Source organism: Excalfactoria chinensis, chromosome 2 (assembly GCF_039878825.1).
Source record: "Excalfactoria chinensis isolate bCotChi1 chromosome 2, bCotChi1.hap2, whole genome shotgun sequence".
NCBI classification, from domain to species: Eukaryota; Metazoa; Chordata; class Aves; order Galliformes; family Phasianidae; genus Excalfactoria; species Excalfactoria chinensis.
Genome location: NC_092826.1, coordinates 48,817,109 through 48,843,053, shown reverse-complemented (window position 1 = coordinate 48,843,053; position 25,945 = coordinate 48,817,109). Strand labels below are relative to the sequence as shown.

The following is a 25,945-nucleotide window of genomic DNA, read 5'->3' as shown; positions in this document are numbered from 1 at the left end:
CAGGCACAGTTATTCCCCATCATCTTCCGAAATAGCTTCACTTTCATGCTCTTTTTAATTTCTCAAACATATTTGACGTGATTTTGACTCGCATCTCAGGTTGTCAGAGATGTCTGCCTACCTGAACTTTCCCCAACAGAAACACACTTAAGAAGCACTGCAACTGAACGCTATCAGTCCACTACAATCCATATGTTAAATAAGCTTGAAGGTTCCTGCAGTGAAGCACTGAAATCTCAAAACATGCCTTAGTCAGAAAAACATTACTATCTTCTTTTTCCCTGCCAAGGAAGTGTCATCTGCTTCTTGTTTTGTCAGTTAATCAAACTTAAAATGTCAGAATTCCACCAATGACTGACTTGCAGATTTGCTGACTTGCTGTTGAATTCATGCCTGGAAAAAAGTGAGTTAATTTGAATGGCAATCACACTTGTTCGTCCTTTAAACTTGACCTTGATAAGTACTGAACACTAGAGAATGACCTACAACCCTGATAAAACAGGCAGCAAGCAGCACTGTCCTCACTGAGCACTCAGACAACATAGTGTATGGCTGCTATGAAAGAAAACAGTAATAGCTATGAAAGAAAACAAGTCTGAAATGTGTAAGAAAGTAATGTGGACGTTGAAAGAAATATGAAAGCCACTGATTTCAGATGCATTGTCAAGAATTACTTAAGAATAGAGTATGCTGATGGGAAAGAAACCAATCTGTGCCATGTCACCAAAGTGGCACCATCATAAACATCACTGATGCAACGTCCTTATTTTGCAGCCATCACTTAATATGTGAAGAGTCAGTAAATGCAGTTCACTTTGCTTCAGACACACAGCAAACTCCAGGCTGATGCTGCATCTGCTTGAGCCAGCTGGCAAAGCTGATTCTTACTGTGTCCTTTATTGTCTGCAACCGCTGCTCTCCCTATCTTTGAGCAACAGCTCAGAAAGTGAATGCTGACACATGAACGCATGCTGAAACACCAGGCTGACAGTATTATTTTTCTTCCAGTAGTTCTGTATGTCAAACGTTGTGTGTTTTGTGTGGCTTTACTGTTGCCTGCTGCACGCCCAGTTTGCTTCAACAACTTCACCACACCACAGCAGTGTATTAATCCAGAGACTCCTGGTGCAATTTCTTCCTAGAATGAGCGCCTCAGTCCTTAACAGAAGGTACCTACATGGGAATGCAGCAATGTAATTTCTTAGTTTAGAGGGGTATATTATTTTAAATAATTCAGATCTACTACTCATGGAAAAGACAGAGGCAGAATAATTGCCTGATTTATTACAAATGGTTTCAAAAGAAGTTAAACTTCAATAAGAGTATCTGGATCCAGAGTTTGCTTCCACGACTCACTTTTTATTATTCGACTTTCTATTGCAGAGGGCACAGGGAAGGGAAGGCAGCATTCCCCTCATTAATTCTGAAGTGGCAGCTTAGCCTTTATTACGAAAGGTACAATACCTGTGGAAGGCCATGGAAACGCAAAAGGGATTTAACCACAACAAAGGCAGAATTTCAGAGTGTAGAGTCATAGAACACAGTCTCGTAATTTGGATGAGAAAGCAAACTTAAGAATTCCAGGAAAAAAATTAAAACAGCAGCAAGGAAGTGCTGCAAAACTTGTTATCCCTCTCTTCAGACTGGATGTTAGGAAACACTACTTTCCCAAAAGAGTGGTCAGGCAGTGGAATGGGCTGCCCAGGGAGGCGGTGGAAACCTGGAGGTGTTCAAGGAACATTTGGACGTCGTGTTGAGGGATGTGGTTCACACAGAACTACTGGTGATAGGCAGACAGTTGGACTGGATGATCTTACAGGTCTTTTCCAACCTTGGTTACTCTATGATTCTGCGATGACATTTCTAAAGCATGCGTATAAATGTCTATGGACACAGGCAGTAAGCATGCCACCCCATGCTGGAACTGCTGCATACAATAAGCAGAGTTATCACAGCCTGGATGTCACTAGGGTTGCAATTCTACTTCATCTGAAAGAAAATGCACAAATGCTCAAATTCTAAACTATTGATGAACACAATTAAACTGAGGTGAAGAAGACAAGAACCATCCGTGTAGTGTTAATGAAGCGCTGTTCCGGATCTAGAGGGAAATTCCTAGGAATATTTATTTTGAAAGATGTCAATTATTTTACCTTATTCTCTCACCAACACATTCTGTTGATTCAATTCTCATCAAGTTATCCTAAATAGCTACTAAGTAAGAAAGTATTCCAGATAGGCAGAGTGAAAGCCAAAGCAGGATAATTCAGCTGAATTCCCTAAGTAAGGACCCAGAACTTTCCCATGAGTACAATTTGTTAGGAAGGTGCACCATATTTTTTACAGAATTAAACACTACTGTTATAACTACTGACTTTTGTAACACTCAAAAGGTATTTTCAGCTCCTGCAACATTTTATTCTGTTCTCAGCTCTCATCTTTGAAATTTTTTCCATGACCCATCAGAAGGAAGATTATTATTACTTAAAAGCATACCAAATATTGAACAGTACTATACTTAACAGTAATTATAACAAGGATAGAGATTTATACTAATAAAATTATTTGTCTAGCAATAGAAAATCCTTCAGTGTGGGGGAAGAAATTTACTTTAGTTGCATGCCAAGAACTGCTGATAACCTATTAACAACACTGAGAAAAGCAGCACTGCTCCTGAATGACCCAAATCCATCTGGCAGATCACACACAGTTTTTAGGCTCTAAATGAGGTAATGTGGTCAATAATTATGAGAAACAGCACCAGCCTTCTGCCAGAGGAAAAGAATAATTTCTTATTGCTCCCATTTGTCCCTCCTTATATTGTCTCCTACAGCCACAGAGACATCAAAAGAAAATGAGCTGGAATCTGGTCAGCCAGTCTTCTTCTGTTTCTATTTGTGTTTGTCTGCAAATCAGCTGTTTCTCATTTTAAAATTCTCTGTGCCCAAAGACATATCTCCAATGAGCAGAAATACAACGTGATGAGTTGGTGACACATTTCACCTATGGTCACTTTTACTGAAGACACTTCTAAGACAAAACAGCCAGAGAATAAATACAGCTGCATGGATGGCAGATATCAGAGTTCTGGAAAACCTGAAAGTATCCCTCAATGTCTATCCAAAATCTTTTAAAATGGGCATCACCGGGCCATTTTTGAAAGAGAGAACGACAGGGAATACAGAAGAAAACAACAAATTTAAAAATACTCTGACATTGTCATAATTATGGTGGTGGTGGGCGGGGGAATATATATCTCTCCAAAATGAATAAGAAACATTAGTTCATTGAGGACAATGAGCACTAAGCAAGCATCAAGACATTTTGCACGTGGAAGAACCACAGTGGCCAGACAGGCCACAAATTAGGTGATCAGCTGAGAAAAACTTGGGGGGAAAAAAAATAAATCAGTCACTCTACAAGGAACCACAGTATTCTTACAACATTTCTGCAATGCAAGTTTTTCCTCATGTTCCTACACCATCCTGCTTTGAGATGAACACATTTTAAAGCTTACTGCCATGGCAATTGCTACCAAAAGGGAGGGACTGAGTGGCTGTGGATGCCTTTGCAATTAGTGCCGTATGTGGTGACCTCTAAACTTATTATCCTTGATATGTTTTCACTCCAGTGATTCAGCAGCTAGAGGGTGTAGATTCCACAAATACAGAAGAAGGGCAGTAAACAAGGAGTTAAAGTGCATATTCAAGCTGAGCTGCTTCTGGTGAGGTTCCACGTTTGTAGGAACACTGGTGTTTTCAGGAAAAGACTTGATACAGTTGACCAAGATGATACGCTACTGCAATCAAAGTCACTATAATCAAAGCAAGAGCAAAAATGGATGCATTACCTGATATCAGAAAGATCACATTTGTTTCCAGCGATGGCCATTACAATGTTTTCTGGACCATGTTCTTTTAGTTCTTTCACCCATTTCTTCAAAGTATGAAATGAATCCTAGGTCAAAGAAATAATAAAAGCCTAGTTGCCATTAATGTATTTACTAATCTCCTTCTCAAGAGAGAGGAATACAGCTTTGGCAGTATTAATGCAATAATTTCATAGGTAATAAGGCAAAAAAAGACTGCCGGATCTAGATAGTATGCTTTTCAAACTTCAGGTCATAACATTGCTCCAAATTAATTCTCGCTTGAATCTGTTCTTTTTCTACCTCCCACCCCCCCAAGCAGTACTGAATGTTTTTCTTAAATACTCACTGATGAAGAAACTGACACAGATCTTCTCTTAAGTTTGTTTAGGATCTGATTTCCTTCATTTTTAATGTAAGCTTCATTTGTCTCATTTCCACTTCTGCCTTAGCTCGTCTCAATCACTGTCACATTTTCAGTACTGTCCAGGAAAGCTTTCAGAGACCCCTTTCCACCCTTCAGCCACCCACACCTCTACATTTCCAAACATGTGGCCTGGTAGACCCCAGTTTACTCACCAGTAATCCTAAGAGACAGGTGACAATTTATATGTTTGGGTTTTTTTTCCCCCCCTCCAAGTACAAAATTCACTTTCTGATTCCACCCATCTCTCACGTTTTCTTATTTCAACACTCTAATGAACTAAATGCATTAAAATCACTTTTGTTCCTGGAAACATTAATTTCAATACATGTTTGAAATTATTACTGAAATTCTAAAGTGAGATTCTAAGTATATTTAAAACCATTTCCCCGCCTAGGCAAATATTGTGCCAGAAGTCTTACCTGTTTGGTGATATCATAAACTATCACAGCCGCTGCTGAACCTCTGTAGTACATTGGAGCCAAGGAATGAAACTGTTAAAACATACCCCCCCAAAAAAAAAGGAATGAATAAAACACCATGAATAAATCAGAATAACCACACTTTGTCAAGTCACAAAGACATCATGGCTGGACTATGGACTTTCATCCACTACAGTCCAGGCCTCTGTAGCAGTTGCCAGTCTAATTTTCCTTAAATCCCACCAAATTAATGAGTCAGTCCTCCTTTTCCTCCTGCTGCTCGTCATCCTGCTGGATTTATGTGAACAGCACTATAGGCTCTGTGCATCTTTTCCAGTAGTGCACAGAAGCTTTGACGTGAAGATCCCCTACTTCTTACAGGCCTCACCTACCAGCACGCACATGCTGCATACTGACAAAGCCCAGTGCTTTGCTCTCAAGATTTAACAGACTGAATTCAGCTTGGGGTTAAGGTTTACAATAACACTGCAAAATCAGATAAATGACTTGTTAGAAAACTATGAGCACCAGCCACGCTTAGTTATCCCATACTGTAACACAGTGAAAAACATGGGTTCTTCCATTTGAAGCTGACGTTACTCCTCAGCTTTTTGTTTCAAGTCAGACATCCTTTCACAAACAGTAAGCAATAAATATTACTGTCCCAACAGCTTGCCGATGAACAGTGTAATTTTCATAATTGACCATGGCTAAGCAGCTGATCTAGAATTCCAGCTTATAATTACACAGAGAAAGGAAGTCAGGAAGTTTTACTGCTGATTCACCAAAAACTATTCTTAAGTAAAGTAAAAATAAGCTGTCTCAGAAAACACGCTTAGGCTCACAGAGCCATATTGAAGATTTTTCTATGTAAAGAAAGGGATCTGTAGAAGCTGCATACAAAACCACAGCCAGTAACCGAAGCCAGATCCTAAATCAGCTGTGTTATTAGGGCAGGTTCAGCCTTCCAGTGCACAGTGCCTTTGCACAGATCCATCTGCTACACCACAAACACCTTAAAACTGTAGCTCCAGGCTGAGCACTTAAACTTACGCAGCCAAGGAACACAGGCTCCATGTTTCATGCTGTTTCACACACAACAGAAAAAGCAAGTTATTTGTAAGAATCTGAGACAAGGCCATTTGGCAGTGTGTAAGCTCCCAGCCCAAGGTCAGTGCCTTCCCTTAACAAGAGAAAGGATGCGAGCACAGTGTGACAGATGGCCAAGGGCTGAAATGCATTGGAGAGCAATGCAGGTGGAATCATTCATTAATAAGAGAAACAAGCAGGAAAGGGGGCTTAGGAAAGAAGAGAGGAATCCATCAAGAAGCCAGGTCTGAAGGAGAGGATCAGCCAAGATCCTGAGGGAGTTGGGTAGATGCCCATCCACTGGGCTTTTAGACTGTAGCATCAATCCTTACAAACTTAATGCAGCAGGTGCTTTCCAGACTTTTTATACCTCCAGATCACTACAGAAATCTCCAGTGGGTCGTACTGAAGTTCCCTGAAAATTAGGGAGCTTAACTATAGAAGTTAAATCCCATCTTCCACTGCACATACATGCCCATCCCAGCCTGTAAACTTCTGGAGGAAAAAAAAAAAAGACTTATTTCCAACACAAGCAGATATGGTTTCATATGTAGGTGATAAGGTATTCATAAATGGCTTTTAGAGAGCAGGAATCACACTTCGCAGGAGCCAGGCAGTTAAGATCCCATGCTTCAGATTCCTTCAGCTCTGGCCCAGAAGGCACACACTGGGAAGCTGCACAACTTCTTGGGAATTTCAGCCCACTTTTGAACAGGTGACAAGAACACTTCTCATAACAGCTGTTTCACTGAAGAATATTACCAGTGTTAGCCCCAGAAACTTAAAAAAACACTCAGAAAAGCATGCATCTTTCACTGGATTCTGGACAAGCACATTTTAAATGGAACCAGGATGCAACCTAGCAATGGTTTTATTAGGATTAAGTTTTATCTGGGTTCCTAAACCAGTTTGTTGTATGTTAGGTAAACACCAGGCTGAGCCAAAAGGAAGGGGTAGAAAAGCATGGCAGAGAAAAAAAGAGGAAGGACAGGACCACTGAACACCAGATAGACACTGGTTTAGGTCACACTCAAGTAGCTCTATGCTTGTAAAACTGCTTTGTGTACACCTATCTGTGGGTATAGTCTACTCTCATAATCATATTTACTCTCCCCCCCCCCCCCATAATCATAGGATCATATGAAGATTGGAAAAAAAACACTAAGATCATTTAGTCCAACCACTGACCCATTATCACCATGCCTACTAACCCATGACCCTAATACAATGAGAAGGTAAAAAGTAGAAACAAGAAAAACCTATTTTGAAACATTTTGGGAGATTAATTAATCACTTAACAGCATGTTGAATTCCAGTAGCAGCAAGACCAGATTAAGTCAGCTGAGCCCTTCCTTGTGTCAAGAAACAGAAACTGGCACGCAGAGGTGTAGCACACAGAAGGAATGCAGTTCCTCTGCTGTTTAAGACAAACTAATCTGTTCAAATACTCCAACAAGCTTGCAAAGAGGGTGGGCAAGATAACAGCATGGGACTTCAGAAAGGCAACTGCCTATGAAAGGCCCTGAGGTTCAGTATAGTTGTTGGTAAAGAAGGTGCGACTTCCCTGCCCCTACAATGCTGAAAATCTATTTACTTGCTCAGCTGGTAGGACAGTGATTTCCTCTTTCATTATTTTATGGTAATAATTTAGCTATAAGGAATTTTAAGAAGAGAAAATACATCATCTATATTTGGACAGGTGTTTGTTTGTTTTTTTAACATTACAATCAATTTAATCTAGGATAAGTTCATATTCCTATTTGGATAAACTCAGGAACTCATATTTTACACTGCAAAAAGTGTCAAAAATCAGTATTTCTTAATGTAATTTCCTAAAGTCTGTGAGGAAAACAAAACAACAAAGTACACTAGAAACAGCTACCATCAGTTATTACAGTTCAGATTGCCTATCAAATAGAACAAAAATTATATCCTCTTCATGATTACTTCCATATAGTCTAATAACAAGTATCATGATATATTATGTCCCAGTCATAACACATCACTGTTGTTCTCAATAAAAAAAGAAAAATTATATCTGCAGCAGTGAATAAATCAGCAGGCACTGAAAAATTTGTAACTGGGAATCATTTTGATCGACTAATAAAAGATTCTCTTAACAAACATGTTTTATCAGCATGGATTTTCAAAGGTTACAAACAAAGCCGTAAAAATACAAAGCAAAGAACTAGGCCCATTGAATGCCTCCCTGCCACCCTCTCTTTTTTTAGTTTCACTGCCCAAAAGCAAAGTCATCTTAAATGTTTTCCTGGCCTAATTACCTGGAGAGAAAAAAAAAAGTCACGCAAAATTAATTAAAGAGATACAAAATACTAATGTGCACATTTCTTACCTGCTGAGGACCAAATGTGGGACAGAAGCCCCAAAACAAGTGTCATGCAAAAAATAAAAAGCAACCCACAAAATTAAATCTCATGAGACCAGCTTCCACATTAGAAAATTACGGTGTCTATAACCTTGATTTTATAGCTCGGTATTTCTGTATCCAGAAATTCCCAAGAAAATTAAGAGAAACAGGAGCAGTTCAGGATTTGGAATGAGAACAACTTTGCCTCTCAAGAAGAGCTACCTGAAAGCTGAGGGCTGCAACTACTCAAATTCTGAATACCTACCTCAAATGACTAAAATCTGAGCATCGACACTTCCCTTTACCTGAAAGATCAATACTGAGCAGTCTTCTGCTTTGCCAGCCCACTAAACCAGGCCCTTCTGGTCCAAAGATGAGGTATGTGAGGAATATAGGTTCGAATGCCAGTGTCCCTTCTGGGCACTGGGAATACCTCCTGTCTTTATAATGCATAAACCATCCTCAGTACCTCACCCAATAGGGAAATTCAGAAGTCCTTTACCTATCATTTAGCAACCACAAAAACATTGCCAGTTTGCACCAGAGTGCCAAGATAGCACACAGGGAATACCAATTTGTCACACAGTAGCTTGAAAAGCCTTCCTAGGGTTTGGTAAGAACTTACAAGGCTGACGTCACTAATGCAGCTCATACAACAGTCATATTGTAGGGGCATGTTCCAATTCAACAGCTATAACCAGGAAACATGGGCCGTTCAATATCTAAGTGAGGAACCTATTTTACCACAGACATCCCAAAGAACAAGATTCATAACTTGAGTAGTTTTGGGCAGTCTTTATGACTCTTCCCCTTACAGCAAGTCACACAAATATTAGTGAGAAGCTCAGCTGGTATCAAAGTACCTTTGTATTCACACTGTTCTCCACCAATGCATTCCCTCCACAACTTGTGGTTCACCATCTTCCCTCTGTAAGGAAGAAGCTATGAGGCCAAGCATGTGTTACGAAACTTCCTCTGCAATCAGGTCCCCTTTTTCTCTCACCATCTGACTACAGAGAGCACAACCTCCATAGCTGCACAGCCTTGCACCACACCAGGAATTCAACATTAAGCGATACAAATGCAAGTTCAGCACAACCAAATTCCAGGAGTTTGGGGAGATTTTGCAACCCTAGATCTGGCCGTCTCACTGAAGTCCTTGCAAAGGGCAGAAAATGGAGGCAAGAAGGTATTAAAGAATTCATCACCTAGTTAAAAGCTTGGCAGCTTTCTCCACGAAAGCCCTTCTGCTTTGTATTTCCTGTATATCTCACTGTGGAGAGAGGCATATTTGGTTTTAGGAAACGCTTTTTACATTTCCGCTGTACTAACTGCACAGAATGGGGAAGAAGAAAAAGCCACAAAGTATCTATATTGGAATACTTAGAAGAAAAATTATGAAGGGAGCACAGCATAAATCACACCCAAGCTGTGGCAGTGAAAGTCTCTTAACCATGTCTTGTGTAACATTGGTTTAGAAAGAGAGGCCAAATGAATTTAAGAAGAAAAAAAAAAAAGAAAAAAAATCCACTGTTCCTGCCTATTTATAACAAGGCTGACAAATCCTGCTGAAGACAGCTTGGCTTCGCTCAGCCTGCCAGAAACACCAAGGAGCAATAATTCACGTCTGCAACTCTTTGCATCATCCTGGAGCGCTACATCCCAATGTTGGCTCACCGCCACACTAGGCTGCCTCCTCCAAACTCCACAAATAAAAACAACAACAGAACACTCAGCCTCTCCTCTGGTTTGCATCCTGCACCGCAAAGAGCATCATTTGCTCTTGCTGTAAAAGGATTATAGTTTTGCCCACCTGCATAGCCGTAAGGGTAAAGATGAAAAGCACATGATGAACCAGAGCTCTACAGGTACTGCATACCTCAACATTAAGGGCTGAATTTGGAATGTATTTCCCACATGCTCTTTTCGAGCATCTGCAGGTACATATCAGCACAAAACTACTACAATCGTTTGACTATATTTCATTCCCATGCTGCTCTTTGATTCTAATTACATACAGGCAACTGATTGGCCAAGACCCCGTTTCCCTGGCTGCTCTCAATGCGTGGTGCATGAGCCCATTGCAGCACTTTGTGCACTGTTAACAGCACACATCTATAGGTATTTATAGGCATTTAATGCTTTTTTTAAAATAATCTTCAAGGCAGTATCTGCCAAGAAACAGAAAATCCCAGGTATGGAGAGAAGCAAAGGCAATGAGCCATAAGTGTCAAACAGATTATCCCGAAACATAAGCTTCAAACAAGCAGCAGCAAAGGGAGGGATAAAAAATTCCTGACATTCTCAGCTGGCAAAGAGTAAATGGAAAAATGTTATGCATGAATGCCACTATCAGATATGAATTGGTATTTTATAACCTTGAGCAGTTTTTGCTGCCATGATTCAAGACTGAGAAGAAAGCTTAAAAATGTACAAGTTTTCTCATATCGTTGTTTCACAAAGGCTAGAAAAAGAAAAATGGAAAACACCACATCAGCCAGATGTTACCTGTGTAAGGATACACAAGGAATCTCAGGATCCACAAGCTCAGTAAGTCACATAAGATACATCTGCCCCTGAGCCCCTGGTCTTTTTGATAGCTAAACTGATGAAGATTTGGTAAAAGAAGGAGCATTTTTCTCAGATACCTCCAAAAGCGAGGAGGGAAAAATATCAACATCTTAGGATAATCTTTCTGAAGATATTTTAAGTAAGCAAAAAATAAATATTAAATAAAAAAATCACAGCACATCACAGAAGTGAGCTGTGCTGAACTCTCCTTAAGTTTCCAGTCATGAAGCGCAACATGCAAAGGATATCACAACTAAACCATGGCCTGGGCTCAGGATATACATGCTGAAGGATTGTTGAAGCCTATGAAAGATGTCTGCATGCACCAACTTAACCTTGCTTTATGTTCATCCTAAAAAAATAGCTGGAATTAAAACATTCACTCACTCGTTCCAATGCCATTTGTGCTCTTACACACATGCAGTGCCAAAACACCTTTTGAACTTCGGAGCACTCTGGCAGTAGCTCACCATGGGGATGACCTTTCTCCATGTGTAGGAAATCATCTCCATGTTGCAAAGTACCATCAAAGCATAAAGCGGTAGAATAAAATTCAGGTGACTCCTTCACTGCAGAAGTAACTGAAGCCACTGATACACGCTGTAACCTCCTCTCAGAACAGCATGGTTTCAGTGGAAACATCCAGAAGCCTGGTGTTAAATTGGTAAGGCACATGGTGCTCATAACTGCTGACATGTCCCCATCTGAGATTGTGTCCACACAGCATGGCCAGCTCCAGCAACACACCAAGCTCCAGGGTTTTGTTACTGGAGAGAAGCCCTCCTAGGATCCTAGGATGCAGCAGGATGTCAGAGCTGAACCAATTTCCTCATGGTTTCGTGCTACCAACAGCAAGGTATCCTACCTACCCTTATCTTTAAAGGGCAGAAATCCACTACCTCAGTTTAGCTCCAACATCTAATTTCCAGCACAGGAAAATAAATAAATAAATAAATAAAAGAGGCAAAGCAGCTCACCTCTCAAGGAACACTTATATATCTTACCTTCTGACACTGCCTTCAAATCACCAGAGCAACCACTGTCACAAAAGAGAAGGCTATGAATTGCTACAGATATCTTTGCCAGTCTTTGCCTGGAAACTGAGCAGTTTTAAAAAAAAAAAAAAAAAAAATGAAGTAAATCTGAAAAGGACAGAGATAAATTTTCCTGCCCTAGAAACGCAGCCCTCAGGCTCCCCAACTATTTGCTATAGTATTCCTCAGCTAGCAAAATGGAAAGCTGGCAGCTACCCAAAGTATTCAGACAAAGCATTGTAATTAGAAGCCACTTAGGGCATCATGAACTAAAATATATGCTAATAAAAACACCATTAGCTAACACATGAACAGTTCCTTCTTAAGGAAGGGATTCTTTGCGAACAATAATGTAATTATCATGAATTTAATTCCTGAAGTTCACATCAACAATTTAAAACTGATAGGGAAAAGTTGGGGGGGGGGGGAAATGACATTTGAAGAACAGAAAGGCAGAGGGAAGGTGACAGTCTGAAAACAGAGTATGTGAGCTCATTTGAAAACATAGCAACAGCATTCAACTGGATCTGCAGAGACCAGCACTTAGACTCAGATAGGCTGATGGATTTTGTTAAGTGTGCTGACTGCTTGAGGCTCTGCCTACCCAAGAAAGGGAAAAGAAGAGGAAAAGAAGAAACAAGATAACAGGATTAGCAGAAGCTCTCTCATTTATTTATTTTTTTTTCCAGTAAACTACAATACATATTATCCACAGAAAACGCTGCAGGAAAGCCATGTGCCCCTCCCCAGTTCTCTTCTAGAAACAGTGCTAAGCATTTGTTCCCATCAACACTAGCACAGAAATTCTTTTGATTTCCACTTTCTGCTGCATTAATGTCATTGTGCAGGAACTATATCTGCTCAATATCTCCCGTAAAACTGCAATTCTTGACTCTGCCTATGATTCTAAGCACACTGACACATAAAAAAAATAGATACCTAATATCCACACCGATTAGAAGTTACCTGTTCTACATGACCAAGCTCTGACCAGTCAGCCTGTATATTCAGTTTCTTGAATAAACCCAGGTATTACTACAAGTTCTTAAAATCAATAGGGACCAATACTTTTAAAAGTTTGACAAGTGGGTATCTGAATGTAGATCTAATGGCTCAGGGGGTGCTGAGCACTTCCAGCTTGCTTCTTTCTTGCCTGTGCTTCTTCAGCATGACTTTTTCAGAAAGGACCATGTGAATTTCCAGGTTCTTCCAACTGCAAGAGGGTGGCCAGGAAGTGCACAGTATGCAGACACAGCAACAGCTGGCACAGCTGGGGAAGTACAGTGTGCCCATATCCAGAACATGTACATTTGTGTCCTATGCTTAGCCTTGCACTTTGGAGAACAAAGCCAAATGGACGCAATGTTCAAAGAGCAGGAAGTCCTGAACAGAGTTATCAGTATGAGCACTGACAAAACTCCCAGACTTTATCACTGGAACACAAACACTCAACAAAACCACAAAGAACAAGGGAAGGACAACAGCTCTCAAAGCAGAAACACCACTTGGAATGCATTTATTAGCACATTACAACAGACAGCAGACTGTGGTAGGATGGAAACGTGGGTCAACGCTGTTATTCAGAGGATCATTAGATATAAATTGATAGGACAAGAGACACGTATTCCTGAACAGCAGATCAGAAGGGCCAAAATGATGAAGATAAAGTAATGGGAGCTTCAAATTAAAATCAATAAGCTACTGAGAAGCACTATGTGTTCACTTGTAAAACAGGGATATTCTACTACAACTACCCAGGACAACTAGGACAAACTGAGAAACTCAACTGCCTTAGTAACAAGCGTTCAACACCCAACATCATTTAACACCCTAGATTTCAAGGATCCTAGTAGAGGGTTTCATTGTGAAAGTAATAAAGATGGTCCCTGGCCTACAGAGGCTATAATTCATTATTATGCATGAACACCCTTAACATAACTTATCTGTAATATATTTAACTATATTTCTGGTTGTCACTGCTCATCATCATTAGAAAAAAGAAAGAAAAGCAGATACTCAGAAAAAAATTGAGAGGAAACATAAGGGACTGGATGGAAAGGACTGATTTCATATCCGGGAGTCAGAGATCAGTCATAGATTTCTTGACCCAAATGATGAATTAATTAGTTTCGTAAACACTACTTATTATTCATCTACTTAAAAACTAGTATTTCTGACATGATTTAAGAGTCCTAATCTTTCTCATATAGACTTAATATTCATAACTAAGTTTTACATGAAGTACCTAACGTGATGAGCTCTCAGAGAGCTTCAGTAGAGTTACATCAGCAGGCAGGTGGCCATTCACTAGCAGGGTCCTGCATGGACTGGTGAAAATGACAGGACCCAAGGGAATGCCATACGGCTGTGTCAGGGGAGGGTCAGGTTGGAGGTTAGGAAAAGATTTTCCACCAGAAGGCAGTGGGCATGAACAGGCAGCTCAGGGCAGTGGTTGTGGTACTGAGCTGCCAGAGTCCAAGGACCATTTGGATACTGCTCTCAGACATAAGGTCTGAATTTCGGGTGGCCTACAGGGAGCCAGGAATTGGACTCAATGTATCTTGAGGGTCCCTTCCAAGTCAGGATATTCTATGATTCTACACTTAAAAAGAGCTACAAGGAAGAAAAAAAATAAAAATAAAAGAGTGGGGCAGTGGAGAGAAGACAGACCATGAGGAAAAAGCAACCAGAACCTTTACTGCCTCTGGCCACTGGAACTCAACATGCCCTCTTGCAATACCTAGTTCAATTCCAGGACATGCAGAAACGGAACAAACAAGGTTCAAGGGAACAGATGATGCTGTATTTCATTAACGTTTTAATTGATCCCCGCTCCCATCATAAATAACATACTGAAATGCTAGGAGTCAACAGATTTCACAAGGCGCATTTTACGTCACGCTACACATTGTAAACAGAAGCATTTCCTGCATTTAACTGCAAGAATCTTTATTGTCTGCAATTCAAGTGCCAGGTTTGGAGAACAGAGCATGATGCAGCACACCGACACTGCAGTTTGTATAAGCTTTACCTCACCCTACCACGGGCATAGCTACATTTTTCTAAGAACAGAAACAGTGTAATTTCATAAAGCTTAAAGCATGTTTTCAAATATCTTTTAAAATACATATTTATCCATTTCTTTCAAATTTCTCATGTCAAATGTGGGCATATATTAGGAGAACTCTACAGCCAGCCTCTAATTAAATACCACTGCCATTAAGGCTATTAAGAGAAACAAAAGACCCGACAGCTGTATATACAATCAATGGGAACGATTGCCCAAGAATTCCATTATGGCTTTTTTGAAAAGCCAAAGGAAAAGCTATTTAATTTAAGCAATTCACTTGACAAAATAACAATGAAGATGCAGACTCAATGTGGTTCAGGACTCCAGTACTACTTTCAAAACAAAAGCTGACAACCTGTGCCTACATTCAGTGCCCCAGCTCAGTACAACCTTGGAGTCAGTGCTAGCTCAGGCAAGCACTTTCCATTATTCATGAAAGCTGCCACACACGAGCTGGGGAATACAACAGAGGGATTGCCCAGTTCTCAGTCATGGCCTAAGCCATGGCAAGGCTGCCCTAAGTGATCAGAGGATGGGCATGGGTGACATCTGCACAGCTTGATCATGAAACCAGAGCTGAAATCCACATCCTCTTTTAGGCCTGATGTACGGTCAGTTTGCCTCTGCACTTTCACCAAATGTGAAATGGGAACATGCTTAGTAGCAATTGACAAGTGCCTGCTTTGCAGAGCCTTGCAAAGGTTCAGCAGATATACCCTTACAAAGTCTTCTGAAGATGAAAACTGTTTAAAAAAAGAAAGTGCACCAATGCACTGAAGACATCAGGATAACAAACATGCACTGCAGAGTAATACTCACCCGTTCCTGGCCAGCTGTATCCCAGATCAGAAATTTATGAAGCTCATTTCCACAAGGCACAGTTTTAGTCATAAAGGATGCTCTAAAAAGAAGAGGAGGCAGGTATCATTTACAGCTAAGAACAGGAAGCAACAGAAATCTGTAACGTGATCGATACCAAGTAAAAACCCACCGACTTTAGGCCAGTTCTGCTTTGTTAGACTGCACGCAGGGAAACTCTAAAACCTTGATAAAATGCTTACGGAAGTGAAAGGCTCCCTTTACCAGACTAAGTATACAATACCTTTATTTGTACTTTTACAAAAGCAGAATGCCTCTGAGATTCAGAGGGCTCATGTGCATTGGCATGGGAACACAAATGCTCCTTCCACACTCACTCAACTCCTGCCGCCATCTGTCCATTTTGGTGATACGGACCTGAGAACAGCAGTCAGTGTCACATCAGGCAATCAATGCACGCGTTTTCAGTCAAATCTAGGAGGCTAGCCATGTGCACAGGTGATTTAAGCACTAGGGAACAGACAAGCCACCTGCTGAAATACACATGGTAACAAATTGAAAACAGCTTTCCCCCACTTCAGGGAGGGGAAATTCATTTCTTACAGAAATATTAAGTAAAGCAGCAGCAGCATTTTCTTTGGTTATTTTCAGGGTGCGTGCTTTCAGATATAATCCCTCTTCTGTAAGTATTAAGCAATATTTTTACAGTTCCAAAACCAGGAAATTTGGAGCCTCAGCAGCTACTGTGGATTCCAAGGACTGTATTCTTTAAAATACTGATTAATTTGGAGAAAATAACAAAAAGCTTATCCACAGTCGTCCTACACAGATGAGTACTACTTAGTGCATGCAAGCTAGTCTTTTAATCACATTTTAATCCTCAAATAGAAAAATATTTTCCCTGTTATCGCAATCGTGAAAATTAAAGGGATTTTCTTTGAATCAATTTGAGCAGAAGATATTTGCTTAGCAACAACTACTTGGGGAGAAAGACTGATGATGAAGTGAAGAACTACTCAAGCTCCCATCAATTCCTTCACTGCCAATAAGTTTCCTCCAACCAGTAATGTTATTCATTACACGCTTCCCTTGCTTCCCTCCTCTCTGCCTGTTTTCCTGTGTTTATTACATTTCAAAGTCCAGAATTGCCCTGGAACTTCAATGTGCAACATTCAGCTGAGACTCCTTCACACATCCAAAGGCATAGATTTTGAAGAAATCTTCCCACCCTCCAACCACCACTTAACAAACAAGACCAATCCCTCACTGAAGATTTAAGACAGCTCTCACACACAAACAAGCTAAGCCTTTTCACTCAAGTTACTCCTTTCTGAGTGTTATATATTAGCTTCCTCTGCCATAAAAGATACAGAATTTCAGAATTCTCTCAATAAAGCTGGACTTGGCAGATTTGTCCCCAGGATGTTGAAAGAACAGATTTTCATAATTAAAAGCATCTACAGAACTAAAACATTTCTGATAGTCTGAAATGCAGAAGGCTTGCCAGTTTTTATGAAGAGCAGGTCTGAATTAAGCACACTCTGTTTAAATAGCTTTACCCTGCCTTCTTCAAAATAGGGACAGTGTGATGCATCCCAAACCTAGGGTGAAAGCACATCTACACTTGGGAACATGCACATCAACCCTGAGGTGCAGCCTGACAGAGCACACAATGTAGGGACATTAGCTGTTCCCTAAGACTCTTCTGCCCTCACTCAGCTGTTGTCTGTCCTGGTCATTGTACTGATCACAGCATTTTTGTGCAGTGGGATTTTATCTTTTTTAAAGCTCCAAGGACCAGATTTGATACCTCACTGACCAATGGGAACTAAAGTGATCTTAATCCTAAAGCTCTGTGATCAATGCATCATCTCATGTGGGAAGCTCTTGACAGAGAATAAAAAAAAAAAAAAGGAAAAGAACACTGGGTAATAGATCTAAGATGAGCTGAAGCTGGGTGAAGAAAAACATAAATTAAAAGGAGGACAGTAATAAATTATTTGTAGGGTTATTTAGGTTTTGAGGACTTACTAGGAGCTTACAGCAAAAAGAGTACAAGGCCCTTTTTCTATTCATGTTAATGAAAATCAGAAATATCCCTATGTTTACCCCAGCAAAAATAAAAAAGATTTCTTTAAGAACTGAAGAAACTAACATTTACCTACACAGACTCACTTCTTGTTCTGGTACATACAATGAAACAGTGAAACACACACCACAGTTATCCAGTCAGGTCATATATATGTGAGCTCTCTCTATGAATATATATAAGAATGTGTGTGTGTAACATACCTAATACCATGCCCTGTGCAAAGGGAGCCACAGCTATGCACAATACAAGTACACACAGAGTGGTCCTAGGCAGCTCCAGAAAGAGTGATATCAAAAGACATCGATCCAATGATAAACATGGCACAGCTCTGTCAGCCCCTTCATCAGAGAGCATACAGCAAGAAAAATATATACACACACAGACATCTATACAGTGGAGACAAAAACATACACAGTGTTCAGAGCCCTGAAAGTAAAGAAATGGAGCTCAACTGAAGTCAATTAGTGTGTGTATATATATATATATACATATATATATATACACACATATATATGTATATATATATATATACACACACATACACACACACACAATAATATGCAAAGTACTCACCCTATAGTGGGACTGATATTGTGATCAAAGTGGTCCTGGACAAATCGGCATACAATGCTTGATTTCCCAACCCCAGTATCCTGAAAATAAAGGAAAGCACACAGTGAGTCTGGGAGACCCCAGATATTTATATTTCATTTGAAGAAACAGTCAAAGATTAATTTGTGAGCATGAACTTTCCCATACACTGGCAGTGCTGGCTTTGCAGAAGGTTTAATGGCAAGAAGAACAAATATGGTAGTCAATTTGCGGAAGCTTCAGGTGTTTTTGAGAAGGCAGGGGCCCAGAGGGCCTTCTGTGCCAGCTGTGCTATCAGACAGGCAAGAAGCAGCACTCCTTGGAACAGGACACAGCCCACTCCCCATGCTGTGATGCAGCTCACCACTTCCATCTGAAGAAAATCCCTTACAGCTCCCTCACAACTAGTAAGCAAAAATAAGAGCAATGCAATACTGGTATCAGATGCAGAATCCCTCCCAGACAAAGAGTAAAAAGGGAAAAGAAGGGGGCGAGGGAAGCTTGACATTATTCAGTTACTATTTTTGGTATTTAAGATATGAACAAGTTCCCCAAAAAGCAGCGTTTTTCAGTTTCTCTCTGCTCTCCCAAGAAGCCTTGGTAGAAGACCATTAATTAAACAGTCATAAAGGGAAAGGTACAGCTGGATCACTGTGTCTCCCCAAGAAATGCAAAGAACCTGATCAGAGAGGAAGGGAATGCCAAGAAAACGATCCTGCCCTTTCCTAGACATCAACAATGACTGCCCAGGGTCCAATCTAAGGCATTAAGAAGTCAATGGAAAGCTTTCTATTTTACCATCATTAGAACTGACTGCAGAACCTCACCTGTACCCACGTTTTTAAGACACCTGAGTAATTTACACAAATTTCTCAGAAAGTGCCAGGAAAAGACAGGACTATACGTAGAACTGCAATTAAAAAGAAAAAACCCTTGGCCTTTCCTGTAACCTGCTTTGCATCTTTTCTAATATCCTTCTCAAATATAAAAAGAGAGCCAGCATTTAATTTCTTTCCCCCACGTTTAAACAAAACTGTATTGCCACTGCAAGCAAAGTCTTTATATCCCGCAATTAGTAGAAAGCCATCATTTCAACTCTCATATTTAATTCAAAGCTGTCCTTAGTCAGCTTAAAAGCCACAATAAATGTTCGTGCTGCACAGACAGTTGTTTATCTACTGTGTTCAATCAATAGAAAAAGATAGATCAAAGCCAGTAAAAGTGTTTAAAGCCAGCCCTGCAGCCTTTGATCAATAGCAGCAACACACCCTGTTGCTTTTCCCAAATTTGGCCTCCATTATCGACTCCAGCTGAGATCTCTGTATGATCACTACACCAGGCTGGCACAACACATAATAATAATAAAGGACAATCCTCTCTGCTGAAACCGAGAATTAAGTAATTATTATCCTGGCTTTTAAAAGCTGTGGAGAAAAACAGAGCTACCACCTACTGAATGCGAGGAATTATGTTTCCCTCTGGTGGGGACACTGCTTTTGCCAGTGCAAAAAAAGATATTGGTTCCCGTGACCTGATTGATGGTGCTCTAATTTCATAGAGGTTTTTTTTTCCTGCTTCCTCATGGGGTCACTAAGATGGGCAACTGCAATTACATCCCTTGAGTAAGGGGAACTCTGGGGGGCTCTTCAACATCCACAAGTGTGGACCAAAACTCACATCAGCTTACTGGAAGCCCCAACCTCTTCAATTTTTGGTTCAACATTATTTAGTCCTAATGTTAACTAACCTCCAGAGGTTTTAATTTCTCTCACAGCTAAACTTAAGTACATTCCATCTGTGCCATTTGTCCTCAAATACTTTCAGGGCACCCTCAGACTTTGCTGCTGTGGTTGCTTTGACTACAGAGGGCAAAATATACTCCTGCTATAACTCCAGTGAAGCCAATGGAACCCCAGCACATTGTAAGCTGACTATGCTGTTCAGGAGCAGCCAATTTACAGCATGGTGTTCAGCTGAAATGAGCCTCCCAATCCCTGCTTCATTGCCTCAAAGACCACAAAGGCCAACTACATGAGTGCCATCAAAGTACAGAGGGGAAGAAAATGAAACAGAAAAACAATCAGGCAACAGTCACAATTCTATCACTCTATTGGAAAGCTAAGTTAGACAATTTTCCGTCCACTTTACTGTGCCCAGTGCTGTCAAGCAAAACATCCACCTGCCTCAAAGCAAAGCAAACCATGGTGTATGGGCACTACAGAACTCAAAAACTTAACAGTAATCTTCTACAGCAGATAATCAGTCCTTACCCTTTACCAACAAGAGGGAACAGCCTTCCAGATATACCTTACAAAAGTGAAAGAAACTGTGGATGCTTCAAAGAATCAGAGAAGGTATTCATTTACCAGCAGTGCGTTCAATTAAACTTTCTTCTTACTAAAGCCATGCAAAGCATTCCTGTTTTCCTCCATGTTGGTACACACATAACATCAAATGCACAAGGAATAAAAACATGACCCATGGGATAGGTCACAGGAGCAATGAGCTGAGTGGATTTGACAAGCTTCAGAAACTAAGAATACAACCTTAAGAGTTATATTGCACTGTAAGAAACAGATCCTGTGATTCTTCCAAAGAATCCTCATCCATGTGAAATCCAATGGTTTCAGCACTGCATCACAATCAAGAGCATACCACTCCATGGAAGGAATAGCAAGCATGGAATATGTCCTTAGTAATTACTTTGAATCAGGGTGTTCTCGATGTATTTGCAGTGAGCAGGAATGGCACATGCTGTCATTTACATAGTGAGAACAACTGGATGAGTCACTCACAAGACCCATTGCATGTTTTTCCCTTCTTCACAAACCTCGAAGCACATTTACAAAATTTCAGTTATAAACTGCACTGAGACAAGCAGAAGAGGTTGGAACACAACCCACAGTAGGCAAATAGCTATTAGCACGCCAGAAGCAGCCACAACTTCAGAACCTCCCCCAGTCTGCAAAAATTGATACGGAGAATGGCTTGAGCCCTGAGGAGAAGGATTTGGAAGCATTCGTTAAAGAAAGACTCACCATGAGTCAGCAATGCACACTTGCAGCCCGGAAGGCCAACTAAACCCTGGGCTGCATCACAAGAAGTGTGACCAGCAGGTTGAGGGAGGTGAGTCTGCCCCTCTACTCTGCTCTCATGAGACCCCACCTGGAGTACTCTGTCCAGATCTGGGGCCCCCAACACAAGAAGGAGATCAAGCTGTTGGAGTAGGTCCAGAGGAGGGCCATAAAGATGACTGGAGGGCTGGAGCACCTCCCCTATGAGGACAAGCTGAGAGAGCTGTGGCTCTTCAGCCTGGAGAATGGAGAGCCTACAGAAAAGCTAGGGAGACTTTTTATAAGGTCACGTAGCAACAGGATGAGGGGAAACCAGTTTTAAACCGGAAGAGAGTAGATTCAGACTGGATATTAAGATGAAATTCTTTACCATAAGGGTGGTGAGATGCTGGAACAGGTTGTGGATGCCGCCTCCCTGTAAGCATTCATGGCCAGGACAGATGGGGCTTTGAGCAACCTGGTCTAGTGGAAGGTATCCGTGCCTATAGCAGGGGGTTGGGACAACATGATCTTAAAGGTTCCTTCCAACCCAAATCATTCTATGAGTCTATGATCTCCAACAGCATCAGATATTTCTGATAAACACAAAAACCAATGCATGCAAGACCAAATTTTGGTTTTTGTGTTCCCTAAGCCTGAAAATGCATTCTTTCCTCCTGTAAAATCCTTCACCCACAGATTTAGACATGAGGATTTAAGAGCACAGAGCAGCTCCCACCCACACCTCCGCTCACAAAGAACCTCCCCAGCTCCTCTCAGCTCCTGTCTCCGTGAAGGAGAAAAAGCTGCATTTCAAGCCAGCAGAATTACAGCAAGCTGGCGACTCACTAGCAGGCAAACAACTGAGATGCTCATTTCTGTGCTGCTGTGGGTCAGCCAAAAGATTAAAAAAAAACAAAAAACAAAAAACAAAAAACAACAACAACAAAAAAACCACCACAGAGTTTAATACGAGTAATATATTAAAAAAGAAAACTGTTTTCCCATTACAAATAGGCAGTTGGTATGATCCTCTGTCCACTGTTCCAGGCATGTGCATCCTGGCAGGAAAAAAAATCAGTTCTTTAATTTAAATCTGGATGTCTCATTTATACCTTCACACCACAGTAGGCTTCAGTCCTCCAAGCACTTCTCCAAATGGCACAGAGCTACAGGACTCTGTAAATACACCCCCAGTTAGGACCTTATTCTTCAGCCTGACTCATGACAGCTTTTAATAGATTCAGATGGGTCAAACCCTACTGTGCTGCGCAAACTAAATCCTTCGTGTAAATTCTTTCTACATCTGAAATGGAATAAATGTTGAATTCACAAGAAAAATCCACACATATTGTGACTGATGACTAAACTGCAGCCCCATAATTAAGTACACTGCTGCAACAGCTATTTTGCTCTTGACGATGCAGAATCCTTCTATGCTATCTTAACTCACATGGCTTTTTAATATATGTGAAGTTAAATTAACCATTTAAAAATGCTTTTATGACTCTAGGATTTTGGAAATGCAAGAAGAATACTATACGGTATTTCACATAAGGAAACAGCATGCTAAAAATGAATACACTGAAGAAACTGCCTTCTGCCTTCTCCAGAAAAAAAAAGAAAACAGAACATCTGGCTTGTAATCACTGCAGATCTCATGACTAACTTCCCATTTCAGCTTTAAAAGAGGGTTCAGATACCCTGGTGACGGGTGCCACAAAAACCTGCACTGAGATGTAAAGAAGAACTGATCTCTACAAAATGCAGATGAAATGCGATTCCATTGAAAGGAGAGGAGATTTCTCATCAACTCAGTTAAATCCAGGATTTAATCTAAGGTATTTCAATTTGTATACATTTTTACTGACCAAAAACATCTGATCCTTTAAACATGGTTGTTTGGTGTTGGTTTTTATTTAGTAATAACTAAGGTTCATTGAGATGGAGGAGTTGGACTGGATGATCTCCAGAGGTCCCTTCCAACCCCAACTTCTAAGTGAATCATAGAATCACCAAGGTTGGAAAAGATCTACAAGATCACCCAGTCTAACCGTTCACCCATCACCAATAGCTCCCACTAAACCATGTCCCTCAACACAACATCCAAATGTTCTTTGAACACTCCCAGGGCCGATGACTCCACCACCTCCCTGGGCACGCAAGTGCATGCAACACAAACAGCCACATTCAAGAACAGCCACCAAGGATCTTGTCAGCACACCTCCTGGTGAGATAATTCTGCTCCATGTCACCATACAGTTACAGAGAAACAGGAAGAGAAAAATAAAGGCCAGGTCAACATACAGAACAAGGGTACGGTCAAAGAGTTGTGCTGCTCTCATAGAAGAGGATTTGCTCAGAGAGGAAGCTGGCTGTTCCTTGTTATTGAAATAAGGAACAATTCCTGGCTCCCAGTCATATAGTCATGCCAATGGACAAATTTCTTGGCTGGTTTGTTACTAACTGGAAAATAACAGAGGAGCTGGTTTATTCTCAAGATTTCCCAAGTTTTGTTACACTGACTTGATGCCTGCCAGCACCATCACAGATAGGAAGCAGAGGTCGTTGCTTTGCTGAGGGCAGAACTCCCATTGCTGAAGCAATTAAGATGTTCAGATGAAAATATTTGAGTAGGTATGAAGTTGCCAAAAGGAAAAAAAAAAACAAACAAACAACTGTCCTTTATTATCAATACATTAATATTTTTAAATGCAAAATAAGGCACTCAAAATCTCTGCAACTAGTCAGGCAAATCTGAGGTAGAAAGATGTGGTTTCAGCTTCTGGGACAGAAAAAAAAACATGCAGAGGCTTTTCATTCTAGTAGCTCTGTATAGCACAGCTGGTTCAGACTTGGCAGTTCAGCCACTGCACATTAAAATAGCCGTTCTTTCCACTGTCAGAATTGGCCATGATTTAGTTTCTGATTTACAGCTGAATCCCCCTGGCCCATTCCCATTAGCCACAGTGGGACTTTGATGGAATCTGAAAATTCACAGCAGCATAATCACATCACAGCGCTGCTAGGTGGCTGGCGTTTTATTAGCTATCAAACAGATAGCTAGGCCTGCACTCCCACATAGTGCTGGGCAAAAGCAGAAATGTGTGCTCAGCTCTAGTCAAGCCTGCTTTCTCACAGGAACATCACTCCTTGTGCAAGACCTTGCATGCAGCACTGAGATACCCAGCCTGCATTTCTGCTGCTTGCACAGATGCCAGATCTTAGCCAAAAGGTTTGAGTAAAGCCAAGTATGGGAACATTGCTGTCTTTTAAGTTCCGATGCAAGGTAAAAATTCATGAAAACTGCTTCAGTTTACAGACTACTTTACTCCTCTACGCCTGCCATTAGCATTTCAATCATTACTCAGAAGATCAGATGCAGGCAGCATTGCAATATTTTCCATGTCTTACTAATCCAGTTACAGCTGCTCTTTAAGGCTGTGGCAGGCAGCTTGAGGAGCATCTGAAACCAGCTCTGGATTTTAATCAAATGTATGAACATACAAGGAAAAGTTATGCACAAGCGATTCCTGATCACAGTTTCCATGAATCATCCTACCCAATAAACTTCTGCTCACCTTAAACACATCCCTTGTCTTTCCCTGAATTTGGGTATCGCTTACATTTCTGCTATACAAAGAAACAATACCTTTCACTGGCTCAGTGTCCAGAAACAGTCCTCACACTGAATGAACCTGCCAAGCATTGGGCTTGTTCCAGTAGGGACCCAAGCACCTGCAAAGGGGTCACCACTAGGAAGAAGTGCGTAAAGCTTCTTGCTGGATTCAGTTTTTCCATCTGCAAGATGTATCAAGTGAGCAAACCCCACGGCAGCGTAAGTACATAAAGGAAAATGCAAGAGCAGGTCTCAGGCTGATGCATGGGCTCCCAGCTGCTTCAGAAACATAATACTGCCTGTGACTGTAGGCTGAACCAGGGGAGAGAAGGCTGAGGTGCTCTGAAGCTCTGCGTCCGCTGTCAGAAGGCGGCACTTCTCATTCAGGACATGTAACTTCTGTAAATTCTAGTTCTTTGCATTGTAAGAAATAGATCGTTTCCATGATGAGCAGCCTGATTCTCAGAGCAGGTCTCTTTTCTATTGGTTTGGTAGCAGCCACCTTCCAGAACTGCAGCACTGGGCCATATTCAGCCTGCTATCCAAAGTAGCTGGCTTTTCTGCTCTGAAGCCCCCCGCAGACAGGCCCTCTACCAAGTGGTCCATTCACAGCCACCTTGAATTGACTTTATTCATTACCTCTGAATTCTAAAGAGTTTGCAGAAGCCTGGTGTTACAATGTACCACTGCAACAAGAGTTCCAAGCAACATCAGGCAGTTTTCAGCCACAAGGGACATACTGGGCTTGCTGCAAGTTTGTGGGATATTTGATCACAAAACAAATACCCAAGTGGGAGAACTGGAAGTGGAGTTTGCCTGCAGGACCATTAACAAGCTATTGTGCAGTTTCCCAAACAAAAGGTATTTGCCAAATGAACAGGAACACTACTGTTGGACACTGGAGCAGAAACACAGAATCATTAAG

At 41.0% G+C, this 25,945-nt stretch overlaps 1 protein-coding gene across 2 annotated transcripts in view; it reads right to left on the bottom strand.

Annotated features, from left to right (window-relative positions):
* RAB31 (RAB31, member RAS oncogene family) overlaps positions 1–25,945 on the bottom strand; it is a 58,340-nt gene that overhangs the window by 15,073 nt on the left and 17,322 nt on the right. For both annotated transcript variants that reach the window (XM_072330053.1, XM_072330054.1), the window contains exons 2-5: positions 18,331–18,410; positions 15,666–15,747; positions 4,715–4,786; positions 3,851–3,957 (exon numbers count right to left, since the gene is read on the bottom strand). In XM_072330053.1, coding sequence (XP_072186154.1) covers positions 3,851–3,957; positions 4,715–4,786; positions 15,666–15,747; positions 18,331–18,410 — 341 coding nt within the window. The remainder of the gene's footprint in view (positions 1–3,850; positions 3,958–4,714; positions 4,787–15,665; positions 15,748–18,330; positions 18,411–25,945) is intronic.